General features: G+C 40.9%; 1 protein-coding gene across 1 annotated transcript; it reads left to right on the top strand.

The window, feature by feature from the left end:
• Positions 1 to 217: 217 nt before the first annotated feature.
• Positions 218 to 17172, top strand: GHITM (growth hormone inducible transmembrane protein). The gene is made up of 9 exons (XM_008696117.2): positions 218 to 365; positions 1781 to 1945; positions 2964 to 3063; positions 4533 to 4644; positions 4995 to 5136; positions 8673 to 8781; positions 14139 to 14327; positions 14767 to 14938; positions 16242 to 17172. The coding sequence occupies exons 2-9, from the start codon at positions 1817 to 1819 to the stop codon at positions 16324 to 16326; spliced, it is 1038 nt and encodes a 345-aa protein (XP_008694339.2). The 5' UTR covers positions 218 to 365; positions 1781 to 1816; the 3' UTR covers positions 16327 to 17172.
• The last annotated feature ends 8672 nt before the right edge of the window (positions 17173 to 25844 follow it).

The following is a 25844-nucleotide window of genomic DNA, read 5'->3' as shown; positions in this document are numbered from 1 at the left end:
CCGGTGAAACTGTTGACACAGAAACGAAGACTAGCTCTGCTACCCATAGATAACATGGCTATAGTGCCTTCGCTGCCCATACCCAAAATGGACGCTGACTATGACGCTCCCGACACTTCACTACTGGCCCCGCCCCTCTAGCCCGGAACCCCTCCTCCCTACCGTGCCAGCCCTTCCGTCAGAGATCTGCTCATGATTGGGTGATCCTAGTGTTTGGCGATTCTCCGGATGTTGCGTCACTCAGTGAGTAGGGGAAATTGCGCGCGCGGAGACAGTAAGGAGCGGGCGGAGGTCCGGGGAGGTGTGCGCTCTTGCGTTTCGCCGGCCCGGAAGGGTAACTGCGGTTGAGGTGACCGGGGACTGAGGTATGGCTACTCCGGGCCTGCTGGCACCGGAGATCCACTGTCCTGACGGCCGGCTTCGCGGGTCCGTTGGGTGCATCCGAGGAGGTCTGAAGGCGGAGGCGCTGCTGGCTGCGTCACAGCCCAGCGGTGCCCCATCTTGGCGGCGCGTTAGGGTCATCGTCCTGCGGGTGACCGGGTGAAAGAGGGCGGCGGCGGTGGGGCTTGGGCAGACGGCAGGGGCTCGCCCCCGCTGCCCTCTTCTCCCTCGGGCAGAGCTGCTGAATCACTCAGCGGCTGGGCCGCACAGCCGCCGCCCTCTCAGATAAGGGGCTGCTGGAGCGGGGGTGTTGTAGGGTTGTGCGTTGACTTTGGGAGACTAGAGACTTGCTGCCGAGTTCTCAACCGAGTCTGGAGAGCTGGGTGAAATTTCTCGGGGGACGAGGCGCTTGAGCGCATCAATGCTTGCGGTGGCGTACGGGGTCCGTCATACTTTATTCATTTTATAGCTAAAATACCTCGGTCTCAGAGGGCAGACTCTCGCGAGGCCCCTTTCTGGCATGTGGCAGAAACAAAATTTCCACTTGGTTCTGTTGGGCGACATGGAGACCACCAGCGAGGCCTCATTCCTAGTCGATGTGTTGAGTACTGGGGGAGATAAACCACACAGGCTGAGATGATGTAATGGCGTGAAAGTAGTAGAAGGTCTTGGTATCTTCTCAGTGTTGTACACTCGTTATAAATTCAGTGGCAGAGCTGAAAGTACACTGGGTTAGGTATTTAGCAAGGATTCTTAGCTTTGGGGGTGCTAGGTAAAACGTTCCGGCGTCCTAATGATTCACATTAGGACCAGAGTTAAGGCCCAGCATCTACATTTTAAGATGAATCCCAGGTGGTTTCTGTACCTTCAGTACTTTCATCACATTTTGAAGGGAAGTAATATTTGGCATGTTTAGCAGAAATGTATGTTTGATTACTGTTGATGTGAAACCTTACAGTGCAGCATGACCTTGAAGAGTTATTCATCTCTTCCTTGGATGACATTTTTCTTCTGCTCCAGGTCTTGTTTTAAATTTTCCTGTTGATTGCTGGTATAAATCTTAAAACCACATTTATAAAGCCATCACACGCTGCAATTGTTTTAAGATATTAACATCTACTTTGTATTAGACACACAACTTTTACGGAGTCATACACAATATTCAAACTGGGATTTAATTCTCTTTTGGTGGTCATCCCATATTGGGTTCTTTGGGGTGGAGTTCTTGAAATAACAAGGAGTAAGCCAACAATTCATCATTAACATTTAAAAAGTGCACTACGTTTTTCTGTTAAAGTATGATTGACGGGCTCTTCTGTGTCTTCTGTGTCTCTGGATCTTTTCTGTGTTACCCCCTCAGTTGGTTAATGGGTTATTTTTTGTCTGCGTCTTGAACTAGCATTTCAGATCTGCTTGGTAAACCTGGTGCACCACCATGCTGGCCGCAAGACTTCTGTGTCTCCGGACACTCCCTTCTAGGGTTTTCCAACCAGCTTTCACCAAGGCCTCCCCTATTGTGAAGAATTCCATCACGAAGAATCAATGGCTCTTAACACCCAGCAGGGTAAAGATAATCTGATATCTTATATTGTATCCTTCTCTTTATGCACCGGGACATTTTTGTTGTTGTTTTTGTTTTTTGACTGTATGAAGCTCCCTGTTCTGCCTTTAGTGATTTACTGAAACAGTTAGCTCTAATAATGTCCCAAATCAGCTCTTTCTCCCCATTAGTGTTGTGTCATTCTGTTCCTTCTTATCACATGTGAAAGACAGAAAGAGCTCCTATAACTTTCTCTTTACTTAGAGCTTTCGGAGTTTCATTCAGAGAATTTATAGTGATTTGTGTCCGATTGAGAGGTATATGATACAAGAAAGAAATTGTGGAGCCTGTAGTCAAAAGCTTAAGAACCCAGGAATATTAACATTTGGTCAATAGCTTATTAATAAGTTACTAAAAACGTCATTTCAGCTCTTGGTTAGAGAGTGGTAGAATCCATCAGGTTAGAGAGACACCCATTTTCTTTTATAATAGATTTCTCCATCATTCAAATCAGAAGTATAAATTTTGAAATGTGAGGTAGATAAGGAAATATATACAAGCTAAAAGAGACAGCTGTTTTCCTCTTAAATTAACTGTTCTGCTATTGAAAAAGAGCTTAAAAAAAGAAAAGGTAGCAGTCATCCCTCCCTTTGACTTTATGTTAAGAAAGGTAACTTTCTTGAGCCTATTTCCCAAATGAAAAAAAATGTAGCTAATACTTACTGAATGCATGTTTTTTTAAAAGTTAGTGTTTAAAATATGATCTAGGGATATAAATCTGTAGTTTATGAAATAATTATTCTGAAATTTTAAGAAGTTAAGTTGTAAACTAAGAATCTAAGTGAGTCACTTCAAAGATCAACCACAGGTAGGGTCTACATTTAATTTTTTAGATTGGCTGACAGACCTTTATAGTGAAACTACATACATAGAAAGTACCAAGTTATATAGAATTTTCTAGAGTAATGAGATTTAATTGTATTTTATTAATAACATTCTGTTTTCCTGTATGTATCGTATGTCTTTGTTTCATGTATGTCAGGAATATGCCACCAAGACAAGAGTTGGGATCCGGCGTGGGAAAATTGGCCAAGAACTTAAGGAGGCAGCAATGGAACCATCAGTGGAAAAAATATTTAAAAGTAGGCAGCAGTCTTTAGTTTTTGAACTGGAGCATGTGAATATGTTTTAAGAAGTCCATGAACAGCCTTCTAAAAATATGTGCAAATGAAAAAAAAATTAAAATATGTGCAAACTTATGTATGTGAGCATTTTCTGTGAAGAAAGACAGTCATTCTTCAGGATCTCATGACCCAGAAAAGATTGATAATTCACATTGGGTTCATTGGTTCCCAGTCATATTTCTTCCAGAGAAAATTTTATTTTTACCATTTTTTTTAAGATTATATTTATTTATTTGACAGAGAGAGAGACAGCCAGTGAGAGAGGGAACACAGGCAGGGGGAGTGGGAGAGGAAGAAGCAGGCTACCAGCGGAGGAGTCTGATGTGGGGCTCGATCCCAGGACTCTGGGATCATGCCCTGAGCCGAAGGCAGACACTTAATAACTGAGCCACCCAGGTGCCCCTACTTTTACCATTTAAAAAAAAAAAGGATTAATAGTTAATATGCCATGATATAAAAGGTATAATCTGTTAAGGAAGTCCAATTGAAGTTGAATAAAATCTTTACTCAAGCATACAATATTTATGTATGTTTTAAGTTGAGAGAAAATCACTAAAACGGATATTAATAAAAGCCTCGCTGTTCAAGAAGAGTCCTCTTAATTGGTTGTTCATATATTGCCTCCCTGGAAACAATACCTTAATGAAGTTCGTCTGGATTTCAGCTTTGCAAATTTAACTAGATTGTTAATCTACCCAAATCTATTCATAGAACACTATTGCTGTTTGTAAGGACCTTACAGAGTGTCGATATATTATAATGGGAAAGAGCTGTAATCTGTATCTCTCTGGGCATTTCTTTCTGATTAGTAAGTTTGCCCTAAAAGATAAATTATATGAATCATATAGCTATAGCATAGTAGTATTCTTCATGAACAAATTCAAACTAAAAGGAGTAAGATTCATCCAATTAAGATTTGGTAAGTTGTTTCTTTCTCTTGATCTTACTTTAGGGCACCCTCTCCCTTGATTCTGCATATACTGATTACATTTTTGGTTCCTTTTTTTCTTTGTCTGCGTCAAGCATCATCTTTATTAATGGCACTTTATACGCTGGTATGACTATTAACATTTCTTTTTCATCTTTTTTTTTTTCATAAGAGCATCATGAGAACATAACCTAGATTCTTAGGAATAAATTTAAATAAAGAAGTATCCCCACATTACAGATATACTGCCTCCTTAAATTTCTAATCAAGTCTGACCCTTTTTGTATTAATACACCTATGTTTTAGCAGTGTCCTTTTTTACTGGTTCCCTAATTTTGAAGCCACTTAATCCCCATATGTTCTAATTATGGTTGTTAGAAAGGACTATGGTATATAGTTCGATTTTCCTCATACAAATATTAGAAGGGGCTTACCATAAACATTTTAATTTAGTCAAGATATGACTGTATTAATGTGCATTTCCTCTTGTGTTCTCTAGTTGATCAGATGGGAAGATGGGTTATTGCTGGAGGGGCTGCTGTCGGTCTTGGAGCATTGTGCTACTATGGCTTGGGAATGTCTAATGAGATTGGAGCTATTGAAAAGGCTGTGTAAGTAATTAATTTCCAAACATTTGCAATCTTCAAGGTTCCAATTTTGTTTTCATCCTTCTCTTTTGCCACTTTTGAAATGTTTCATATCTAATCTTCTAACTGTAGAAATATACTTGAATAAAAATAAAACCTCTTGACATCTGTGCAGACTTAAATAAAAAATCTTTTACTAACGTTATATGTGTTTAAGCACGGAGAAAATGTGTTTCTTTGTATATGTGCCAAGTGCTTATGTTTTATATCATTTAATTTTATGATTAACTCCAATGTATGCATCATTATTTCTATAATAAATGAGATAAGATTAGAGCAATAAGTTGGTATTAACTATGTTGTGTCTTTAACAGAATTTGGCCTCAGTATGTGAAGGATAGAATTCATTCTACCTATATGTACTTAGCAGGAAGTATTGGTTTAACAGCTCTGTCCGCCCTGGCGGTGAGCAGAACTCCTGTTCTCATGAACTTGATGATGAGAGGCTCTTGGGTGGTAAGTCAGCTTGTTTTTGCTTTCCTTTTTCACTAAGTATCAAAAGATTAGACAAGATATTGGGGGACAGGTATTAAATGGAAGGGAATCCCTTACTATATTGAACAAGTAGTTCAAATCTATGAATTAATAGTGCAGCTGAGACAAATTAGGAATTACGTTCTGAGATAAATCAGGAATTATTCTTTGTTGAGTTTGTATTTAAATAGTGGCAAAGGGGTTGACCAAGCTTAGAGGAATATCCTACTTACCTAGCAGCAGAGATCAAACAGCCTGTGTTGTGTAGCAGTTTATTTAATAAAGCTGGGGGCGGGGGCGACATGACAAATGCAAAACCATCTTAGAAGTCAGTGGAAAATATTTGTTGCGAACACTTGAACTTTCTTGACCCCGTGTAAGGTTTTATATTCTGTGTTTCTTGAGCATTTGTTACTTTGTTAGATACCAAAAAAATGATTTCAAAAGTGGTAGCTGTTTTTCTACTATCTGGTTGAAGAAATGAGCTTAAGTGGTAAAGGATGTGCAATAAGAAGTAGAAAGTGTAAAATCAGTTGAAAGACTCTCTTTGTCTTGGGCTAGTAGTGAAGTTTCGTGCAGGAGACATTTATTTCATCAGAACTGTTGGAGGCCAGCATTTTTTATTATAGGAGAGGTCAAAGGTAGTCTAGGTTTGCAGAACAGCTTGAGGAAAGGAGAAGAGGTAGTCCTTGAAACTGGCTTCATACATGATCAGGATTGAGCCCCGCATTAGGATCCCTGCTCAGTGGGGAGTCTGCTTCTCATTCCCTCACTCGCTCTCACTTGCTCACTCTCTCTCAAATAAAATCTTTAAAAAAAAAAAAAAAAGACTGAGATAAAACTGGCTTCACAATAGTGTCAAGAGTGGAATTCGAGTATTTGAGGTCTAGCGTGTGAAGAAGACACAATTAGGGAATATTTGATTGCTACACTGAGGAAAGAGCCTAAGTAGAGGCCATTGCAGATACTGAAACAGCAAAAATATATATATATTTTTTAAAGATTTTATTTATTTATTTATTTGACAGAGATAGAGACAGCCAGCGAGAGAGGGAACACAAGCAGGGGGAGCGGGAGAGGAAGAAGCAGGCTCATAGCGGAGGAGCCTGATGTGGGGCTCGATCCCAGAACGCTGGGATCACGCCCTGAGCCGAAGGCAGGTGCTTAACCGCTCTGCCACCCAGGCACCCCAGCAAAAATATTTTTTGTATTTGAGTTCTAAGAACTCAAATGGAAGAGACAAGAAGCAAGTATACCAGCTGTGTGTTTGCATGATCTGAAATGAAGGATTGTAAGAACGTGAACTATGAGTTTGAGACGGGAAGGGAGATGGGAGAGTTAATATACGATTTCCCATCGGTAACCAGCTCTAGCTTCCATCCAACTTCCGAAGCCATAATATGTCCACTGTACTTTCCAGGGGAGAACCAGTTAGGATAGCATGGCCATTTGGACACTATTCAGGTGCGTGTTATGGATCTCCTAGCCTAGAAGTCCATGAGGACACAGACTAAGCATGGTACATTCTCACCGGGAATGTAAGTTTTAATCAGATAGATAATATAAATGCTTTTTAATGAAACACCATGGCTATAAGAGAAAAATTAAAATATACAAAAGAGTTTAGCCCCTGAAATAAGACTTCAGAGAAGTTCGTGCTTGGGCCATATTCTCATCTTCCTGTGAGCATAAGATCATTCTCACCTGCTGTTAGGGCTACTTAAATAAAATAGTTTGGAAAGCCAGGCAAGTGCTGCAGAGATGAAGATGAAGCTTTTTGAGGGTGGCAGACATACAATGTCAAAGTTGGTACCAAGTGATTTTAGAACAGAGAAGAGGCTTCTGACACTGCTCGTGGCATTCAGTGTCCCTCCCAGAAAAACTTTGCAGGTGAGGAGGTAATCCTTGAATAAGTCAACCAGATAGAAAAGATGTGTTCTTAGGCAAAATGAACAGAATTAAAGAGGCATGAGACGGGGGCGTGTTTGCATCCCCACCATTTTAGTGTAGCTTGAGTGTGTAGAGTATGGAAATGTAAAAGGCAGAAAATGCAACTGGGTCATGAACATGAAGGACCTTAAAAGAAAAAAATGCAATTGTGGTAAATATCCTGAAAATGCTGTGCATTTGTGTGAAGTATAAAGAAATGTGTGAGTGGTTTTTAATAATTATTTCTCCGTTAGAAAATGATAGGGTAGAACCCATCGTGCTTATTTATATTAATATGAGCAAAGGCTCTCCCATATTCAGCGAAAACAGCTGTTAACGCCTTTATCTGTACTTTATGTCGGAGGTTGAACATTCACATGTCGTGGGTCAGACAGATAATGGAGAGGGGCTAGGCAGGCCTGGTATGTCACACAGGGAATTAGTGACATTTAAGCAAAGGCAAGCATTCACATTCAATTGATTTTTGAGTAGTTGGGCTACAAAATATCTGCTGTTTTGTCCAAGAGCTGCAAGTTTGCAGTTTCTGCTTCAAGTTTCCTAAAGATTCATTATCATCATTTTCTATTCCGTGCATTTCTTTCTTACACGCACAGGAAATAAGTGTTACAACAATGGCAATCTAAGGCAAAGAAAATGGATGGAGGACCAAGTCAGCCAGAAAACTAAGAGGATAGAGAAGTAGCATCTTACTCTCCTATTTTCCATATGCTTCTGTTCTTTAGGTTTTTATTTAGGATATGATGGAGTTTAAGACCGTGTACTCTCTCTCTATATATATATGTGTATATATATATATATTTATATGTATGTATAGCTATATTCTAATTGGTGTATCATGATTTTTTAAAATGCTTTCTGTGCTATACAAAAATAAAAATTATTTTGGGGCTCTTATTTTTTTTTAAAGATTTATTTAAAGATTTTACTTACTTGAGAGAGAGAGAACAAGCATGGGGAGGAGGCAGAGGACAAGCAGACTCTCCCCACTGAGCAGGGAGCCAGACATGGGACTCAATCCCAGGACCTGAAATCATGACCTGAGCCGAAGCCAGACGCTTAACCAACTGAGCCACCAGGCACCCCAATATTTATTTATTTATTTATTTGAGAGTGATGGAGCATGTGAGCTTGAGCATTGGGGGCGGGGGGCAGGGGCAGAGAGGGAGAGAGAATCCCAAGCGGACTCCATGCTGAGCTCAGAGCCTGACCTGAGGCTCGATCTCGTGACCCTGAGATCATGACCTGAGCCGAAACCAAGAGTCAAACGCTTAACCAACTGAGCCACCCGGGCACTCCTATTTTGGGATTCTTAAAGAGGTTTTGTTAAACCTTTTGTCTAGCAAAAATAAAATTTTTTAAAAGATGGTGGTATCAGAGAGCTCAACTTAACTCACTTGGAGGTGTCTGCAAAACTTTGTGTGACAGTAGGGGGCAGTCTTGCCCCTACTAGGATCAGTTCATTATCCTTAATCTTTTTAAACAGATTTTTTTGAGGAACTAGCTGAACTTGGAACTTACGGGCTTCTACTTACAAGGATTGATTTTTATCAGTAATATTTGTCTTTCAGACAATTGGTGCAGCCTTTGCAGCCATGATTGGAGCTGGAATGATGGTACAGTCAATACCATATGACCAGAGCCCAGGCCCAAAACATCTTGCCTGGTTACTACATTCTGGTATGTTCTAATTTAAAATTTTTACTTAACAGCCTTCATTACTATCTTTTGTGGTGTCTCTTCACAATTGTAAATGACTTGTGCATAATTTAATAAAACCTTGTGTTTAGAAAACACAAATTTTTTATACTTATTGGTGGTGGTTTATTGCGGGACCTCTACTCTGAAAAGTTAATGATTCTGATACCAAGACCATAGACATCCGCAGTGTTACATCTGGCCTCCTTTGACAGTCCGGTATATGTAGATTTCCTTTACGTATTTTGTCTACTCCTGGGAGGTTTCAAGCCTGCTACACATTACTTGAGAATTGTTCTTATGCTGTATATTTAGAAGAATTTAGAAATGAGAGTGGAGAAGAAAAGGAGGAGGTAAGACACGTGAAAGAGTAGGAGATGATGATTTTGCAGTAGAGCATTGGAAGAAAGAACACAGTAAAAAAAGATCTTTGGAAATGCATTTGTGTCTGATACGATTAGCTGGGTCACTATTTAGATAGGTTTAGCACAAAGTTACTGTGGACGGGGGCAAAGGCTGTCCACCTGTAGTATTGTAGGACAGTTTTAATATCCTTTTACAGGTATATGTTGTGATATCTCCCTTAATTGTGGAGAGACAGATACTTTAGATAAAGTGTTTTCCATCTCAGGTATCACAGGATAGTCGCTGTCTGTGGGTTGAGTAAAGAGCCAGCTAGACCCAGAAACAAAAATACTTAGATACATGTTCTCTACTACAAAACAAGACAAATTTTATTTTTTCTAATTTTTTTCTATTTGAGTATAGCTGACACACAATGTTACAGTAGTTGCCGGTATACAACATAGTGATGCAACTTCTCTATACATTTTGCTATACTCCCCACAAGTGTAGCCACCGTCTGTCACCATACAGCACTATTCTAGTATCACTGACTGTGTTCCCTGTGCTGTGCCTTTTACTCCTGTGACTACTCCGTAACTGGAAGCCTGTATCTGCCTTCCCCTTCACCCATTTTGCACACCCTGCCACCTCCCCTCTGGCAACATCAGTTTGTTCTCTGTCTTTATGGGTCTGTTTCTGCTTTTTATTTGCTTATTCAGTTAAAACAAGACAAATTTTACAAGCATTTCCCTGAAACGGAACGTGAAGTGTTTCTAACATGGGTTAATACATGGAAATTAGGTACTTGGCATCCAGTATGACAAATTCCTGGTGTGAACTATGTCATTTATATTCTTCATGTGCTGTCTTTGTTTTGGTAAGTATGAGACAGCATGACTTGACAACCTTGGTTTTCAAGTCTGTTCTATTAGGTCTGAGGTTATTCAACTGTAGATATTCTCCATGGAGCTTTACAGGATAAAATCCTTGTGATTGAGGGAGGTGGTCCATTATCTTCTAGTACCAATAACCTTTTTAAGAAAAAATTATTCAAGATACAATGTGTACTTCTGTAAAATGTAGTATCTCTGAATGCCATCTATAAATATTTAAGGATTATTCAGCTTAAAAACAACTACATACCATCGTGGTATATAGAAAACTTTTTTTTTCTCGAGTATGTATCTTTGCATTTAAACACCAAAATCCTCACCATCTGAGTTAAGCATTATTATCTTGCCCAGTGAATGGAGTTCTGCACCTGTTTCCCATTTTAGACACTGAGTTCCTTGAGAAAACAGGTTCAGTGTTTTTATCTCTGATAAATAGTAGATACTTAGTGACTTACTGAATTAAATTAAAATAGCTGTGTAGTTTCAGTTTAGAATAAAGGCTATCTGGGTTGCTTAGAAAACTCCTTTTAATCTGCTATTATTAGTGTATAAATTATTTGGGTCAAAGTATTTTATGTGTTGGAGGGGGACCCCAAGACCACCCATTCATTCATTCAGTGTTTTTTTAGGAGTCCTAAGACTGAGCATATAGTTGTCCTCAGAGCTAAGGTTTATTACAATAAAAGGACACGTGATAGCATCTGCAAGGGGAAAAAATATAGGCAGAGTGTGGAGCAATTCATCCACAGGCTTTCAGTGCTCCCTCCTTTCTTTGAGGGGACCTCTCAAGCAAGTGAGAAGTGGCAGTGAGGTGGAAGCCCATTAGGGACTTGGTGCCTGAGGGTTTTTATTTAGGGCTGATCATGTAAGCACCTTCCTAGCAACTACCAAAATACAGATGTCCAGAAGGAAAGCAAGCTTTCCGCATAACTCACATTGTTTTCACAAGAAGTCTCACCCTCCCACTTATAGAATACTTCATGTGCCAAGTTCTTAAGTAACCGATGACCTTAGGCCTGCTATGGTAACCCTTCCCTGTACAGCATGAATGCGAGTTTTTGCTTTACATTTCACCCATATCTTAAGAAGCTGTGCAAGCAAGCATTAACATTTCCATTTCACGGGTGAGGAAGTGGAGACTATGTGAGGTCAGACCGGCAGGTGCCACAGTCAGAACTGACACCCTTATTTCTTCAAGTCCATCCTTCTGTCTACTCTTTCTTTCACTGGTATGTTTGAGATTGAGACCTGAAGGGGGTTTGATGACCCAAAGGCAATCCCTCACAGTATTAAAGGGACGTCAGAGTTGGCTTTTGACCAGTATTAACATCTCAGTGCATTCCATTTTCATTTTTCACCCAAATGTTTAGCACTGTTTCGACACAGCTGTGGTCTTAATCAGGGCTAAGTGATACTGTGCAGGAATTACTGAAATGATCGTTGGAAGACTATTCGAACTGTTTTTCCCCCCCAGCTTTATGAGGATATAATTGACACATAACACCATATAAGCTTTAAGATGTATAACTTGTTGATTTGATACATACATACATTGCAAAATGATGACCACCATAGCATTAGCTAACACTTCCATTCCATATTTACCATTTCTTTTTTGTGGTGTGAGAACATTTAAAATCTATTCTGTTAGCAACATTCAAGTATATGATAAAGGATTAGCTATAATCACCATGCTGTACATTTGGGTCTTCACATTTGTTCATCTTATAGCTGGAAATCTGTACCCTTTGACCAGTATCTCCTCGTTTCCCCCATACCTCTACCCCTGGTAACCACCACTCTACTCTGTTTCTCTGAGTTTGACTTTTTTAGATTCTTAGTATAATTGAGATCCTGTATTTGTCTTTCTCATACTTCACTTAGTATAATGCCCTCAGGGTCCATTCATGTTGTCAAAAATGGCAAGGTTTCATTCTTTTTTATAGCTGAATATTATTCCATTTTGTATATACACCATATCATCTTTATTCATCCATTGAAGGACAATTTGGTTTTTGTATCTTGGAGATTGTGAGCAATGCTGCAGTGAACATGGGAGTACAGTCATCTCTATGAGATCCTGATTTCAGTTCTTTTGGTTATAAACCCAAAAGTGGGATTGTTGAATCATATAGTAGTTATAGTTTTAATTTTTTAAGGAACCTCCATACTTTTCCATTGTGGCTATACCAGTTGGATGAATGCCAGTTTGATTGGCAATAATAATGTTGAGATATCCTTGTTAGTTTTGTAATTGATATGTCCTTAAGCAGCAAACATCTATTACTATTTAAAATTTTTATGAGAAAATATCATTGAAAAATCTCTGACAATCTCCTTTAAAGTTTTGCTAAAGCTACAGGAAGGCTGGACTACAGCTGCACACACCATCAGAACCAGGCCTTAGAGAACAGGCTCATCAAAGAGCCAGATAGTGGGGCACAGACCCGCCAAAGGCCTCAAACTTAAGGGCTATTGTTATGAAAAGGCCAGGACTCAGGTGCCCACATTCTGTGAGGACAAGTCTCCCAGAAGGCCAGAACACACAGAGTCTGATTGCCAAAGAGCTAGGCCATAAGTATTGGACCTCTCAGAGGACTCTGGCATCTGGGACGAGACCTTGGCAGACCATGGTGGCCAGGATCTTTGGAAAACTAAGCCATCCAAGGGCCAGACCCCCAGTGATAAAAGCTCCAGAGATAGAATCTCCAGTAAACCTAGCCATGAAGAACGGAAAAACCAGAGGATTGTACCATGGCTGTCAAGGCCACCTGGGAAACTGTCTTTGTTAGGGTGAGCCTACACAGGAGAGGACCACTGGCAGGACAGGCCATGGAAAACAGGACCACCAGGCTAGACCCTGGAGAGCCAGGGGAGGACCAGGTTCCATGGGGTGGCAATGGGGGGTTGGGATGCTATGAAAGGGCCATGAACGAGGCAAGATCTCACTCATCTTTACTCCCTGGTACGAGCTCTACATCCTGACCGCATCCATTGGTGGCTAATGGGGTCAAGAGAAGCGGAGCAATGAGCTGACACATAAGTATAGGGAAAGGAAGAAGGAGGACACTCTTTTATCCTCTGCCTGTGGCTTAGTCCAAATTTCAGGACAGGGAGTTGCCTAGGGTAAGTAAAGTCGGGAGCCTGATGAAGAGTAAAGGTTTTTTCTTGGCTTCTGCAAAAAAATATTGTTTTTTGCTAAAAATTTTGCTGTCAGTTGTAAAACTGATGGGAATCCTAATAGAAATGTAAAGATTCCTAGAGGAATTTTTAATCCAGTGTCCTGTCTGACAGCAAAAGATATTTTTAATTGCTCATTATCATGAGATATCTTCCTACTTGATCTAGAAATGTTACTCTCACAAAAGAGACATACTGGTGTTGAAATTATAGTATGACAATAGCTGTGCCTATTCCATGAGTTAAACTATGGACATTTAATATTTAATAAGAGGATAACTTGTTCTACTCACCACTGAAATAATGCCTTATCTAAGATTTATTTTTTTAATTAAGGAGTTCTGTTTGCTGATTAAATTACTGCTACCTTTCACTGTAATTTTTCGGAACTTGTTTATAAATATCTGACAACTAAAACTACTGTTCACAAGCTGAGATGACATTCCCTGTTCCGAAGGAAACAGCAGTGCCTGTCCTTGAAGTTCCTGCGTTTTAGAATTAGCATCCTCTACACATTCTCTCGTTTTACCTTGTTCCCTCTTGGCAGCAGCAGGTTTGACCTTCAGTTACTCACTTCAAGCCTTTTAATCTCAGTTCGTATGTATGTGATTATTGTTGCAAAGAATATGAGTAGGCTCACATCCAGATAATGAACTACATAGAATTTGATAAAGTTATTTAAAAATCTAGATTCGTATTTGTATTCTGAGTTGAGACAGTTTAAGAACAGTGTTACTGTTGGGATTTTGAATTTCGATAGCTGCAAGTTTGGGCTGTGGAATTCAGGGGTAGTACTACCTAAATAAGGGAGAGAGACTTTGTAGTCTTGTTGTTTAACAATCAGGTATACAATTTATCAGAAGTGGCATTTTCTTTTTGGTTGTTATTTAGTAAATACTTAACTACTTGCTCTTTCTCCAGGTGTGATGGGTGCAGTGGTGGCTCCACTGACGATACTAGGGGGACCTCTTCTCGTCAGAGCTGCATGGTACACAGCAGGCATTGTGGGAGGCCTCTCCACTGTGGCCATGTGCGCACCCAGTGAGAAGTTTCTAAACATGGGAGCACCCCTGGGAGTGGGCCTGGGTCTCGTCTTTGTATCCTCACTGGGTAAGTCGCTGTGCTTTGACACTTACTTGGTTCTTGGTATCCTAAAATCATTGATGTACTCAGTTATCCTAATGGAGGGAATTTATTAAGAGTCACTTTTAAAAGTTTAAAAGGGAAACACTAATGAGAGTGTATTTTCTTATTTGGCATTGTGGTAAACACAATTTTTGGTTTTACCAAATACATCTAAAATGGAAAAGTTGGTCTGGGGAACATCAGAATTGCTCTTGATGCAAGAGCCTTTCTGTAATGTGAGCAAATGACCCATTTCAAGAATGAGTGTAATGGGTTTGCAACTTGAATGTGCATAAAATTACACAGTGCACATAATCCTTTTCTTATCTGTGCAGTACACCAAAAGAAGGTCTTTTTTTTTTTCTTAAGTAATATTAATCATAAATCCAGTTCTAGAAGATTCCTTTTTTTTTCCCCCTCCCAGGATCTATGTTTCTTCCACCTACCACTGTGGCTGGTGCCACTTTGTACTCAGTGGCAATTTATGGTGGATTAGTTCTTTTCAGCATGTTTCTTCTGTATGATACGCAGAAAGTAATCAAGCGTGCAGAAATAATACCAGCGTATGGAGTTCAAAAATACGATCCCATCAATTCGTAAGTAGTCTTTAATGTCTTTCCTTTGTTACACAGGACATTTGTGTTATTACGGTCTATTTTTTTTTATGGCTGTATTAGTTTCCTAGGGCTACTGTAACAGACTACAAACTGAATGGTTAAAACAATGGAAATTTATATTCTCGCAGTTCTGGGCTCCAGAAGTCTGAAATCAGGGTTGATAACCTTCCAAGGGCTCTAAGAGAATCTGTTCCATGCCTCTCCTCGAGGTTCTGGTTTTGGTCAGCAGTCCTTGGTGTTCCTGGGCTTCTGTCATAGACGCATTACCCCAATCTCTGCCTCTGTCTTCACAGCATTTTTCCTGTGTGTCTGTCTCTGTCTGTAGTCATTTTGAATTGAGGCGCACCCTACTCCATTATTAACCTCATCTTAACTCACATCTTGATAACATTTGCAGAGACCCTATTTCCAACTAAGGTCACATTTATAGGTACAGGGATTAGGATGTCAACCTGTCTTTTGAATTCAACTCAAAATAATGGGTTTGTCAAATTGTGCTATTTTATTTCTGTTGCTGTTTGGTCTGTTTTATCTCTTTAGTAACCTATATATCCACAGAACTTTTGATTAGATGGTAACTAAGTATAATATTTAGGTATTCAGTTAAGTCAGTATTTACCTATTTTTGTTGATTAACTTCATGGTGCTGCGACTGTTACATAATAATGCTTTTCCCTTTTCTTGGACTCTCCACCAAAGTAGGTTGTTTTATTTAAACAACTTGAGTTTCATGTTGTCTCTCACATTTTTTAAAGTGGTGTTTTTTCCTTTCCTTTTACATTTGTCTGTTGAACTTTAACAAAAATTCATCATAATTGTTTTTTAAACATGCTGCTTTAACGCAGTTTTGTAACAGTTTTCTTTGGTTGACTGTTGGGGGGGTTGCCTTGAGGAGCTGTATTATATTTTAAAATGCCAGACTTGTGTCTGACACATTTTTGTGAAGGTGTTTCTCAGATTTTGTCTGGATTATTTCATTGTCTATCACCCAGGGTTTTTGTTTTTGTTTTTTTTGCAAGATACGATACTCATAAGAGCGTGTCAGAGGATAGAATAATGATTTTTTTTAATTGTTCTTTAACATTTCAAAGATTAATCTGCCAGAAAAAAATCTCGACTATTGTCTGGGGCTTCTTCAGTTGGCATCTTTTCTTTTTTTAATTTTCATTTCAAATACCTAAGACAGATAATCAGTATTGCTTTTTCTTTTCTAGACTAAGAAATAGTTTTTATCGTTATTAGAATTACATCATCTATAACTGGCCATCATTTTCTTTTCTAGGATGCTGGGGATCTACATGGATACCTTAAATATATTTATGCGAGTTGCCAGTATTCTAGCAACTGGAAGCAACAGAAAGAAATGAAGTGCCTCAGCTTCTGACTTCTTTGATACATCAGATATCTTGCTTGTTGAATAGGGATAGGTATCCATTAAATAGTTTGTACAAGCAGCTTTCATTGAAGTTTAGAAGATAAGACTTGTCAACATGTTTCAGTTGTTCCGGTGATGTGAGGCTTTAGGTCTCCTTTTTCTTCTGCAGAATAAATTAAGTTGTTCTCTTCCAAATAAGCACACACATTTCCAGTTCTCATGTTTGAGTAATTCTTGTATGTTTTGATGAATGTGAAAACTTAAGTATGTGTTGTGAGAATTTAACTGTTCTATTTTAAAATTTATTTGAGTGAAAATTAGCAAACTCTTTTGTTGCATATCTTTTGAAATGCAGAAATATTAACAAGTAATGTCATAAGTGATGTAGAGGTTTGGTAAAGGGACCAGAGAGAAGCGAAGGGTCACCTGCAATCTTTCTTTGAATACTTAGCACTTGTATAATTGATGGTAAGCCAGAAAGAGGGGTCTGGTGATTTGGAAACAAATAGATCATCACTGTTTTTACATTCATCTGTCGAACTTACCAAAGCATTGAGTATAAGACAAAGATAAAGGTGATTCATTCTCCTGATGCTCCTTTCTTTCTCCGTGCTATCTTTACAACATACGTGTGATTTTGTTTGGCTTCTCATTGTTTGACACTGCTAGGACAGTCCAGAATGTTGATTGTATGGAGAATTCCTGGTATGTGTTATATATGTTTAAGTTTTACTTTTGAGCCTTGTAGAACAAAATATCCTTAAAACTCTTCTCAGGATAAAACATTCAAAGCATGAAAACTCTTGTATTTTCAAATATACATATACTGTGTTCCTAATTGCTGAATTTTTTTGCCTATTTATTGAAATGTTTAATAGAATACATGCTTGCCTTTCTCATCTCTTCAGGCTTTGAAGCTTTTATCAGAAAAGCCTGTTTGTGGCTCACACGTAAGATTGTGAAAGCAGTTTTTCTCCCAAGACTTGGTTTCTTGGGTTCCTCTCAGACAAAGCACTAAAAAAAAACGGAAGACATAGGTAGTCTTTCTTCATGAACTGTGTCAGTCAAAACCGTAATAGGAAAAGTGCTCCGTTAGCGTTTACCCCAGCAGACTTGTCCTTCTCTCCTTCATAGAGTATTACCTGACTCTCTTGTGACGTTTGTGTTTTGATACAGAAGAGTTATTTTTGGAAGTTTAATGAATGAGTTAAGTGTGTATAATTATTGAAATGATTGGTATTTTTGACAAGTATTTATTACAGTAATCCAGAAGTAACTATTCTAACCACCTCAAATTACATAGAATGCTTATTGCTGAAATAATAAAGGTTCCGGCCAGATGGTAATTGGTCTTGTAATTTTTCCAGCTGAACCATATGCATACTTTTTGAATAGAGGATTTGTTTCATTTATTTTCTCTTCCTGACCTAGTACGTAGAATACAGTGTGATTATGACCATAGTACTTAACAGCCAGACTGCCTTTATTTGAGCCCCGGCTCTTCCACTTATTTCTTATGGGAGCTTGGGCAAATTACTTAACCTCTGTGTGCCCATTTTCTTACCTATAAAATGAAGACGGTAACAGAACCTACCTCATAGGATTGGGGTACAATGTGTGGGCATTTAGCACCATGTAAGTTTTAGCTGCTGTTGCTGTTTGGGGGGCGGAGTTCTCCTAAGAAAAATCTAAGTGCCAAACTTCTATTTTTTCCATTAATCTCTACTGTATCGGTGTGATCTTAAAGGTCCTGTTGTCTTCAGTCATATTTTAGAACCCAAAATTTATATCCCTGTGTTTGGATGGTGTCACACAAGGTAAAATGATAGAATATCAACAATGGGTGTCAGGCAAAAGCTTCTTTAGAAAAACAAGGTTTTTTGGTTTTTGTTGTTTTTTTTTTTTTTTAATTTAATGACTTGGTATTTTATTGCATCACTTTTTCTGACTTTGCTAAGACAGTGAAGATTTTGGTATAAAAAGTGAGTTATATAGGGGGGTAATCAGAAGGGGGAATGAAGCATGAGACACTATGGACTCTGAAAAACAAACTGAGGGCTTCAGAGGGGAGGGGGTGGGGGACTGGGATAGACTGGTGATGGGTAGTAAGGAGGGCACGTATTCCATGGTGCACTGGGTGTTACACATAACTAATGAATCATGGAACTTTACATCAAAAACCAGGGATGTACTGTATGGTGACTAACATAATAAAAAATATATGATTATAAAATTAAAAATAAATCATTGCATCTTCCAAAAAAAAAAGTGAGTTATATAAAATGTAAATACAGAATAAAATATCGTAACAGGTGTAAGGTGATAACGAAAAAAATCCCTGGTTGCTAGGCTCCATTAACATGCCACTGAGGGTTTTTCTTCACATCATAGAGAAGAGTGAAGACCTGCATGTGGATAGGCTTTAGGCAAAAAAGAAAAACATCACCTGAAGCTTTACGGGATAACTGAGAGACGTATTTAAAAATCACACAAAAAATAAAGGCCCTTTTGGTTTGCTTAGAATGCTATCGTGGCCATCCAGTCAGAAAACGAGTGTGACAGGCACCATGCTGCCTAAACCCAGGGGAGACAACCAGGGTCCTTCAGGGCAAGTGTCCTAAGAGCACAGCAGTGAGTTTCCAAGGTGTGCCAGGAGGAAGTCTTCCAAGACTGAACAAGAGTTAAAGAGCACACAGCAAAGGAAGTGAGGGTGTTTCACACGGCCGGAGTATGATGGAGGAGGGGTCGGAAAGCGAAGGATGGCAGGAAATGCCAGTTCCCTTGAAGCACCTGATTACCTGCTCACAACACGTGTGTGCTCTATGCTAGGACCCTAAACCCTTGAATGTGTTCTCTGCACTTTAAAATGCTAGGATGTGGCGGGGTGCCTGGGCGGCTCAGTCTTCAAGTGTCTCTCTGACCCACTCCCTCTTCTCCCTCTCCCACTCCCCCTGCTTGTGTTCCCTCTCACTGTCTCTCTAATAAAATCTTTAAATAAAAAAAATGTTAGGATGTGGGAAGAAAGGCACGTTTCCCTTAAAATTATTCATCTGGATAGAGGGTGTGTGTCATGTTCAAAGTTCTTGAAACTGAACAACACCAGAGATTTGTGTCATTCCAGTATGGTAGGGGGATCCAGATACCCTGTTAACTGCAGATGATTGAATTATTTGCATATTGTGTGCTAAGTCCTTTGCATAAATCATAACATTAGTTTGAGCTAGGTACTTGTAATCCCCATTTTGCCGAGGACTAAGGTGAAGCCCACAAGTTCAATATTTGCACAAGGTCATATGGCTGGGAAGAAGGGGTAGAGTTGAATGTCTTAGCCAGTTACGCGTGGAAAGTTCAACTGATGCCACCAGGCTGAAATCCTATTAGAGAATCAAAAGCACTGTACAAATTAAATAGGTTGAGATTTTGCTAAAAATACTTAGAGCATTAGAATTTTAGTGTTTATCAAAAGGGGCGCCTGGTGGCTCAGTCAGGTAAGCGCCTGCCTTTGGCTCAAGTCATGATCCCAGAGTCCTTGGGTCCAGCCCCACATCCGACTCGCTGCTCGGTGGGAAGTCTCCTCCTGCCCCTCACCTCACTCTGTGCTCTCCCTCACTCTCTCTCTCTCAAGTAAAATATTTTTAAAAGGGGGGGGGGTTGACCTTGGTATCTGAAGAATAAATGGTAATCATGTTTTACTTCCCTGGATCCTATTTCTTATGTATAGTACCAGAAGCTCCTTTCCTCAATTGCTGAGGTCACCTGGAGCTACGAATCAAAGGATTTTTTTAGGGTCAGTGTAATCAGTAAGATGGAGTCCTCCCTAAATGTACTCAATTTAGCTAGCAGTCAAAATGGAAGCCATTTTTCAGGAAAAGATGAAGCTATGACCTTGAAGACTTGGCCTTTTGTAAAGAAGCCTTTCAGGAAGCCGTAGAAAGTTCCTCCAGTACTGACACTTGAAAACTGCAAAAGAAGCATATTATGCCAGAAGCAAAGGTGAAATTAATTAGAGTTCTGATGGAGGAGAAGGGATTATATGGAGCATTTCGGCCAGTTAGCATGAGGGCTGCACAGTCTTTTCTGGTCTGCCTTAGCATTTCATTCTGCCTCACTCATAGCTTGCTATCCTCCTAAGGGGCCAGTCTCATAGTTGGTGGGGGGTATTGCAACATCACTGGATCTAGAAATAGAGAATTGAGATTTTCTAGCAGGACAAAATCGACATTCATGGTCACAAATAAGCACAGAAGTTGAACAATTTTTTAAAATAAGACCTGCTTTCCATGAGCACTTTGTAAAAGTTGCCTGATGACCTGTACGTGTCAGCTAGCCACCATCGTGCTAGCTTGCCTTGTGCTTGGACCACCTGGGCTGCTCACCTATGTGCCCCAGAGTGGTTTTACATAGCATCACAGAGCTAGGTGACACAAGGTTCATATGATGGTTTCATAGGAAAGGTGTTATATTTCTTAATTTTATTTGCTCATTAGTCATGTCACCTCAATTCCAAGATGCTATATTTTTCACACTTCATTTCTGAAATGTGTGTTTAATTTCATGGGTGTTTAATTTTAATATGTGTTTAATTTAATGATTACCATTTATTCTTCAGATACTAAAACTAGGGTTTTTTTGCAAAACTAAATTATCTTAAAATAAGTGACATTTAAGAATTTAAAAATTGTTATTTTCCAGTGGTTGGTTTTTCCATTTCTAATAGTTCATAAGAACAGGTATCTGAAGGATTATCTTTCCATAATTGTAGCAACTTTTTTTTTTAAAGATTTTATTTATTTACTTGAGAGATTGGGAGAATGAGTGGGAAGAGGGGCAGAGGGAGAAGCAGACTCCCCATGGAGCAGGGAACCTGATGTGGGACTCAATCCAGGATGCTGGGATCATGACCTGATCCAAGGCAGATGCCCAATGGACTGAGCCACCCAGGTGCCCTAATTGTAGCAACTTTTACTGATGATTCATAGGGAATCTTCTACAAAACAAAGCAAACCTATCCCCACCCAGTTATGTGCGTCATGCTGATTGAATGGACTGATTTCCCAGCAATGCAGAACAATTCCCAACAGGAGGATCAGTGGAAGTTGAGAGAGAAAGCATTAGTGGTTTGATGTGATCTGGCTGTTCATAAGGAGATAAGAGATTTGATAGGTTTGTTCAATTTGCTACTCTGAAGGAATTAACTCAGCACCAACTGTGGGGAGAAACAAGGATGAATGAGAAACTTTCTTCCTGACCTCATAGCCGGGCTTGAAAGTCTATAGAATAGCATCTGATGGACAGAGGCAGTGCGTAGCCAGTAGGGATCTGATAGCAAAAGCTGCTAGCCCTGCTGACCTTTGAGCAGTGGCTGCTGAAGGCAGGAGCCCTTAACTGCAGGTGGGGAATTTAGGGCCCAAACACAAGTCACTCTTTTTTTTTTTTTTTAAGATTTTATTTATTTATTCGACAGAGATAGAGACAGGCAGCGAGAGAGGGAACACAAGCGGGGGGAGTGGGAGAGGAAGAAGCAGGCTCATAGCGGAGGAGCCTAATGGGGGCTCCATCCCATAATGCCAGGATCACGCCCTGAGCCGAAGGCAGACGCTTAACCGCTGTGCCACCCAGGCGCCCCACAAGTCACTCTTTTTAAGAGATCAAGTCAACAAATGTTTATTGAGCCCTCTATTAGGTACCATGTAGTTAAAATGTGAGAAATAGCAACTAATGACCCAAGGTAATTGTGAAGTCATTTTCTGGAAACTACAAAAGCATTTTCCAGACTAATTGCTACAGGAGTTAAGAGAAAGGGGGCAGTCGTGTGAGTGCCCACAGGAATGTCGTGTCCACATACCCCAGCACAGAGGGCTGATGGCTGGAGGGGGCTCCTCGCTTCTGTGGGAAGGGGGATGCTTGGGCGGCCCCCGAATCCAGCAGCATGGGAGGTATCCTGCCCTACTTTGCTGGGGACCCAGCCTTCTCTGCTTGCCAACCAAACGTGTTTGTGACTCTGTGTGTGTGCTCACAAATTGTCTCCCTTACCGTACTGGGTGCCTCAGAAAAGATGGAGACTGCTCACTACTGATTTCAGTAGAGGAGTCATTTACAGAGAAGTTGGAAATGATAAGATTTTCACTGTTAATTCTGAGCAGCAGAAAAAACAGGCATTTGGTAGGAAACTGGGGTGTTCTGTATCTTTGTCAATATATTACAGTTGCCCCTAAGCAATTTTTTTAAAACGGAAAGTACATATGGAGAAAAAGTACATTGGAACACTTTAAAAGAAGCTATCGAGGTTTTAGGAACTTAGTGGAAAGACCCAGAAAGAACATCTCTCCATGCTGTGGCCTTTGGCACATCTCTTCTCAGACGAACCAGACCCATAGCCTTCAAGGTCCCCGTAGCCCTGCCCATGCTGTGTCTGCAACAACAGGATTGAAGTTTACCCCAGGATGCAGAGCTCCAGCTGCACCTCGCTCATCCACCTGGATGTGGGGTGAGAATCTGGAAAGGTGACACTTCTCTTCCGGGAAGCCTGTTGCCAAACCTGCAAAGCACAGAACAGACGCTGGCAAACAGGGCCCGTCCAACTCTACCTGCGGTTCCCCAGCTCTAAGCGCTGGCAAAAGTGACCAACCTTGGCATTCCTCTTTGCCCCCGCTGCCCAAGTCTCTGGCAATTGCTCTCCTGGCCCTTACCCTCTTGGTCAAACTTCACATTTATAAATGGGCCTGCTGTTAGTCATTTAGACCCGAATTTCAGTGTGCTTTTTAAAAATTTGCTGTGAAATGTGGCAACAAAAGACAACCGTTGTTCTGCATTAAAGAAGCATCATACATCCTTGAACACAAGTGGAAGGTATTTTTTGGAGACGGGATGCTGTTGACAAAGGGAAGGAAAGCTATGCACCCCTCTTCTGGCAATGGGCCACCTAATCTAACAATTGTTTTCATATAGCACAACACTTCAGCATTACCGTCTCATCAAAAGGATGTTTCTCTCCAGCTTCAGCTACTCTTTTTACAAAGAAACAGAAAAACTAAAAAACAGTTGAGCAATTTGTCCAGGATCACACCAGCTAAAATGTGGCAGAACTCTGACGAGAGCCTGGATCCTGTGGCTCTAGAGTGTAGGGGAGGTAGGAAGACAGAAATTGCAGAGAGGGGTCCTGGGTCCCCTACTCCAGGCTGAAACCACGGGGTAGGTGTGAGGTAATGGGAGCAAAGGGCTCGGAGCTGCAGATTCACAGAGAGAGACAGGAAACAGCCAAGGGAGTACTCCCATCAGATGGTGGCTTCACAAGTGTCCCAGTACCAACAGGAGTGGCCACAGGGTAAAAAAAGGCAGTGCCTGCTCATCTCCCCAGGTACCTTGGTGGTGTGGAAAAGGTGACCTGCCAGCATGAGTTCCATGGAGGAGCCCGGGCCTGCTGTTGGCCACCATGGTGAGGCAGGGGAGCCCACCGCCATGGCCAGGGATAGACAGCCCACAGCAGAGGGGAGGGGACAGTTGGAGGACGCACAACATCTGTGAGAAGCCAGGGGACCAGTGACGGCAGGGGTAGAAGGGACAGACCCTGGATTTAACAGCCTTATTCCAATAGCAGGAGGCAGGCAAGACCCAGGTGGCTGGAGCTTATGAGGAAGTTCGGATTCACTGTAAAACATAGAGGAAGCTGTCGGTTTATTGTACAGTTGGGGGGGGGCATGTAAGCTAAATATCAACGTGGCTCTCTCAGCTGCTTGTGAGCTCTTATGGAAGCAACGTTAGAAAAGAACCTCAGCTTTGGAGTCAGGCAGACCTGGTTCAGATGAGAAGTTACCGCAAGTCCTCTTGGGAGGTGAAAGAAAACCTCACTTTCCCTTGCTGCACACTGGAAATTCCATGCCATCATCCCTGAGGTTGGAGGGTGGGGGATTAAAGAAGACAACTGATGGATCACTCCCGCGCCTGGCCCCTCCTTCTATTATAAACTGATTGCAGTTTGCTAAGCAAATAAAGGAGGGAGAGTCATTTCTGATCAACAAGGTTCATAAAACATCTTTGGAAGAAAAGTGTCACACAGGTGGAGTAAAGTGTGGGGACTCCGGCCAAAAATGTTCTACCTGTAAAGGGTGGGGACGCTTCAGGCATTTTCCTAATTGACTATAGAAAATAGTCAAGTCACGAATTTGACTTGAAATTTTTTCTTCCTTGTAAATTCCCCTGCGTGTTAGATATGTCTCTGGAGTCTTCTCAGGAAGGCTTCCAAGTGTTCAAAATCACCTTCAGAAATTATTCAAAGCCTCCAATCTTATTATTTTTATACCCAAACCGCATATGCTTAAGGTGTTCCTGTTAAGATGCTTCTCATTTTCACCTCTCTCAACTCAACATGAGATTTCAAATATTCTAAAGAGCCAAAGGTGTTCCTTCCTTTTTTAAAGTAGGAAGTTGATAGCTATCTTTGAAATGTTAAAAAAGCAGGTGAAAATTTGTGAACAGTGATTGTCTCTGGGTAAGGGGGAGGAGGAGCTGGGTGAACTGACACTTTATACCCTGTGTATTTTTAAACGAGCGGGGGCGAGATGGTTTCAGACGGTTTTCCTGAGCACCTACAAAGCAGGGTGGAATTCTGACATCGGAGTCTATTCTTCCCGTTTAAACAGATTGGTCCCAGGACACCTGCAAATCTGTGACTTGTATGTGTGAGTGGATAAGGAACGGAGCCCTGGAGATAGCTGGCTCTTCTGGCCCTTAACTGTGATCTGTGGTGACATAAAAGCTGTGCTGAGAGCTTAACATCTGTTTCTGGCTCCACGCGGCGGGGCTGAGGGGCCTGGGAAAATTACCCAAGTCCAGTGGATCCAGACACATCTCCCTCTTTACTAGCCTGAGAGTCTCATTTCTGCACTGTTGCTAAGCAATTGGCATTCAGCTTTAAGATTTGGCCTAATCCCTGCCCCCTTTGGCAGGAGGTTGCTCTTTTCTCCTCTGATGATAGTTTGCCAAAAGCAAAAAGCAAAAGGTACCTGTTACAACAACAGATCACAGTTGGGTGGCAGCCAAAGGTATGCTGTTGCGTGGAGAACCTGGTGGTGGCTCCCCAAATGACCTCACATAAAAATAAATGAGTAAATAAAATAGTGGTAATAGTCCTTCATGTGGACCATGCATGCAATTCTAATTTCAAGAAACATCTTTGGAAAACTCTGTGGAATTTAGGGACCTGTAATGTGCAATCTAAGTAAGAACAGGGTGCCGGCTGGCAAATGCAGCCTCAGGACCAGGCCCACCCTCTTCCCAGCCCTCTTTGCAACAGTGGCTGCTCGGAAGTCTCTCCTAGGCACCAGCTCCGGAGCTGTCCCTGGTGGGCCCCCCAGGGCCTTCCCGACCACACCCTCCGCTGTGGCCACTGCCTGCTCAGCCCAGCCATCAGGATTCAGAACACAGCTTGAAAAGGGAATCAGGCAGGGGCTGGGCAGGTGACTCACATGATATGACATATGGTCCTTAAGCCCAGTGACCCAACCAGTTTCT

The sequence above is a fragment of the Ursus maritimus genome, unplaced genomic scaffold (assembly GCF_017311325.1).
Source record: "Ursus maritimus isolate PB19 unplaced genomic scaffold, ASM1731132v1 scaffold_7, whole genome shotgun sequence".
Classification (NCBI taxonomy): Eukaryota; Metazoa; Chordata; class Mammalia; order Carnivora; family Ursidae; genus Ursus; species Ursus maritimus.
Note: the sequence above shows the minus strand (reverse complement) of the source record. Positions and strands in the feature narration are given on the sequence as shown.

Bases quoted from the DNA above. Each gene is read 5' to 3' on its own strand.
- GHITM (XM_008696117.2), top strand. From the start codon at position 1,817: ATGCTGGCCGCAAGACTTCTGTGTCTCCGGACACTCCCTTCTAGGGTT. The intron at 4,645-4,994 runs GTAAGTAATTAA...TGTCTTTAACAG, and splicing joins GGAGCTATTGAAAAGGCTGT to AATTTGGCCTCAGTATGTGA. The intron at 5,137-8,672 runs GTAAGTCAGCTT...TTTGTCTTTCAG, and splicing joins TGATGAGAGGCTCTTGGGTG to ACAATTGGTGCAGCCTTTGC.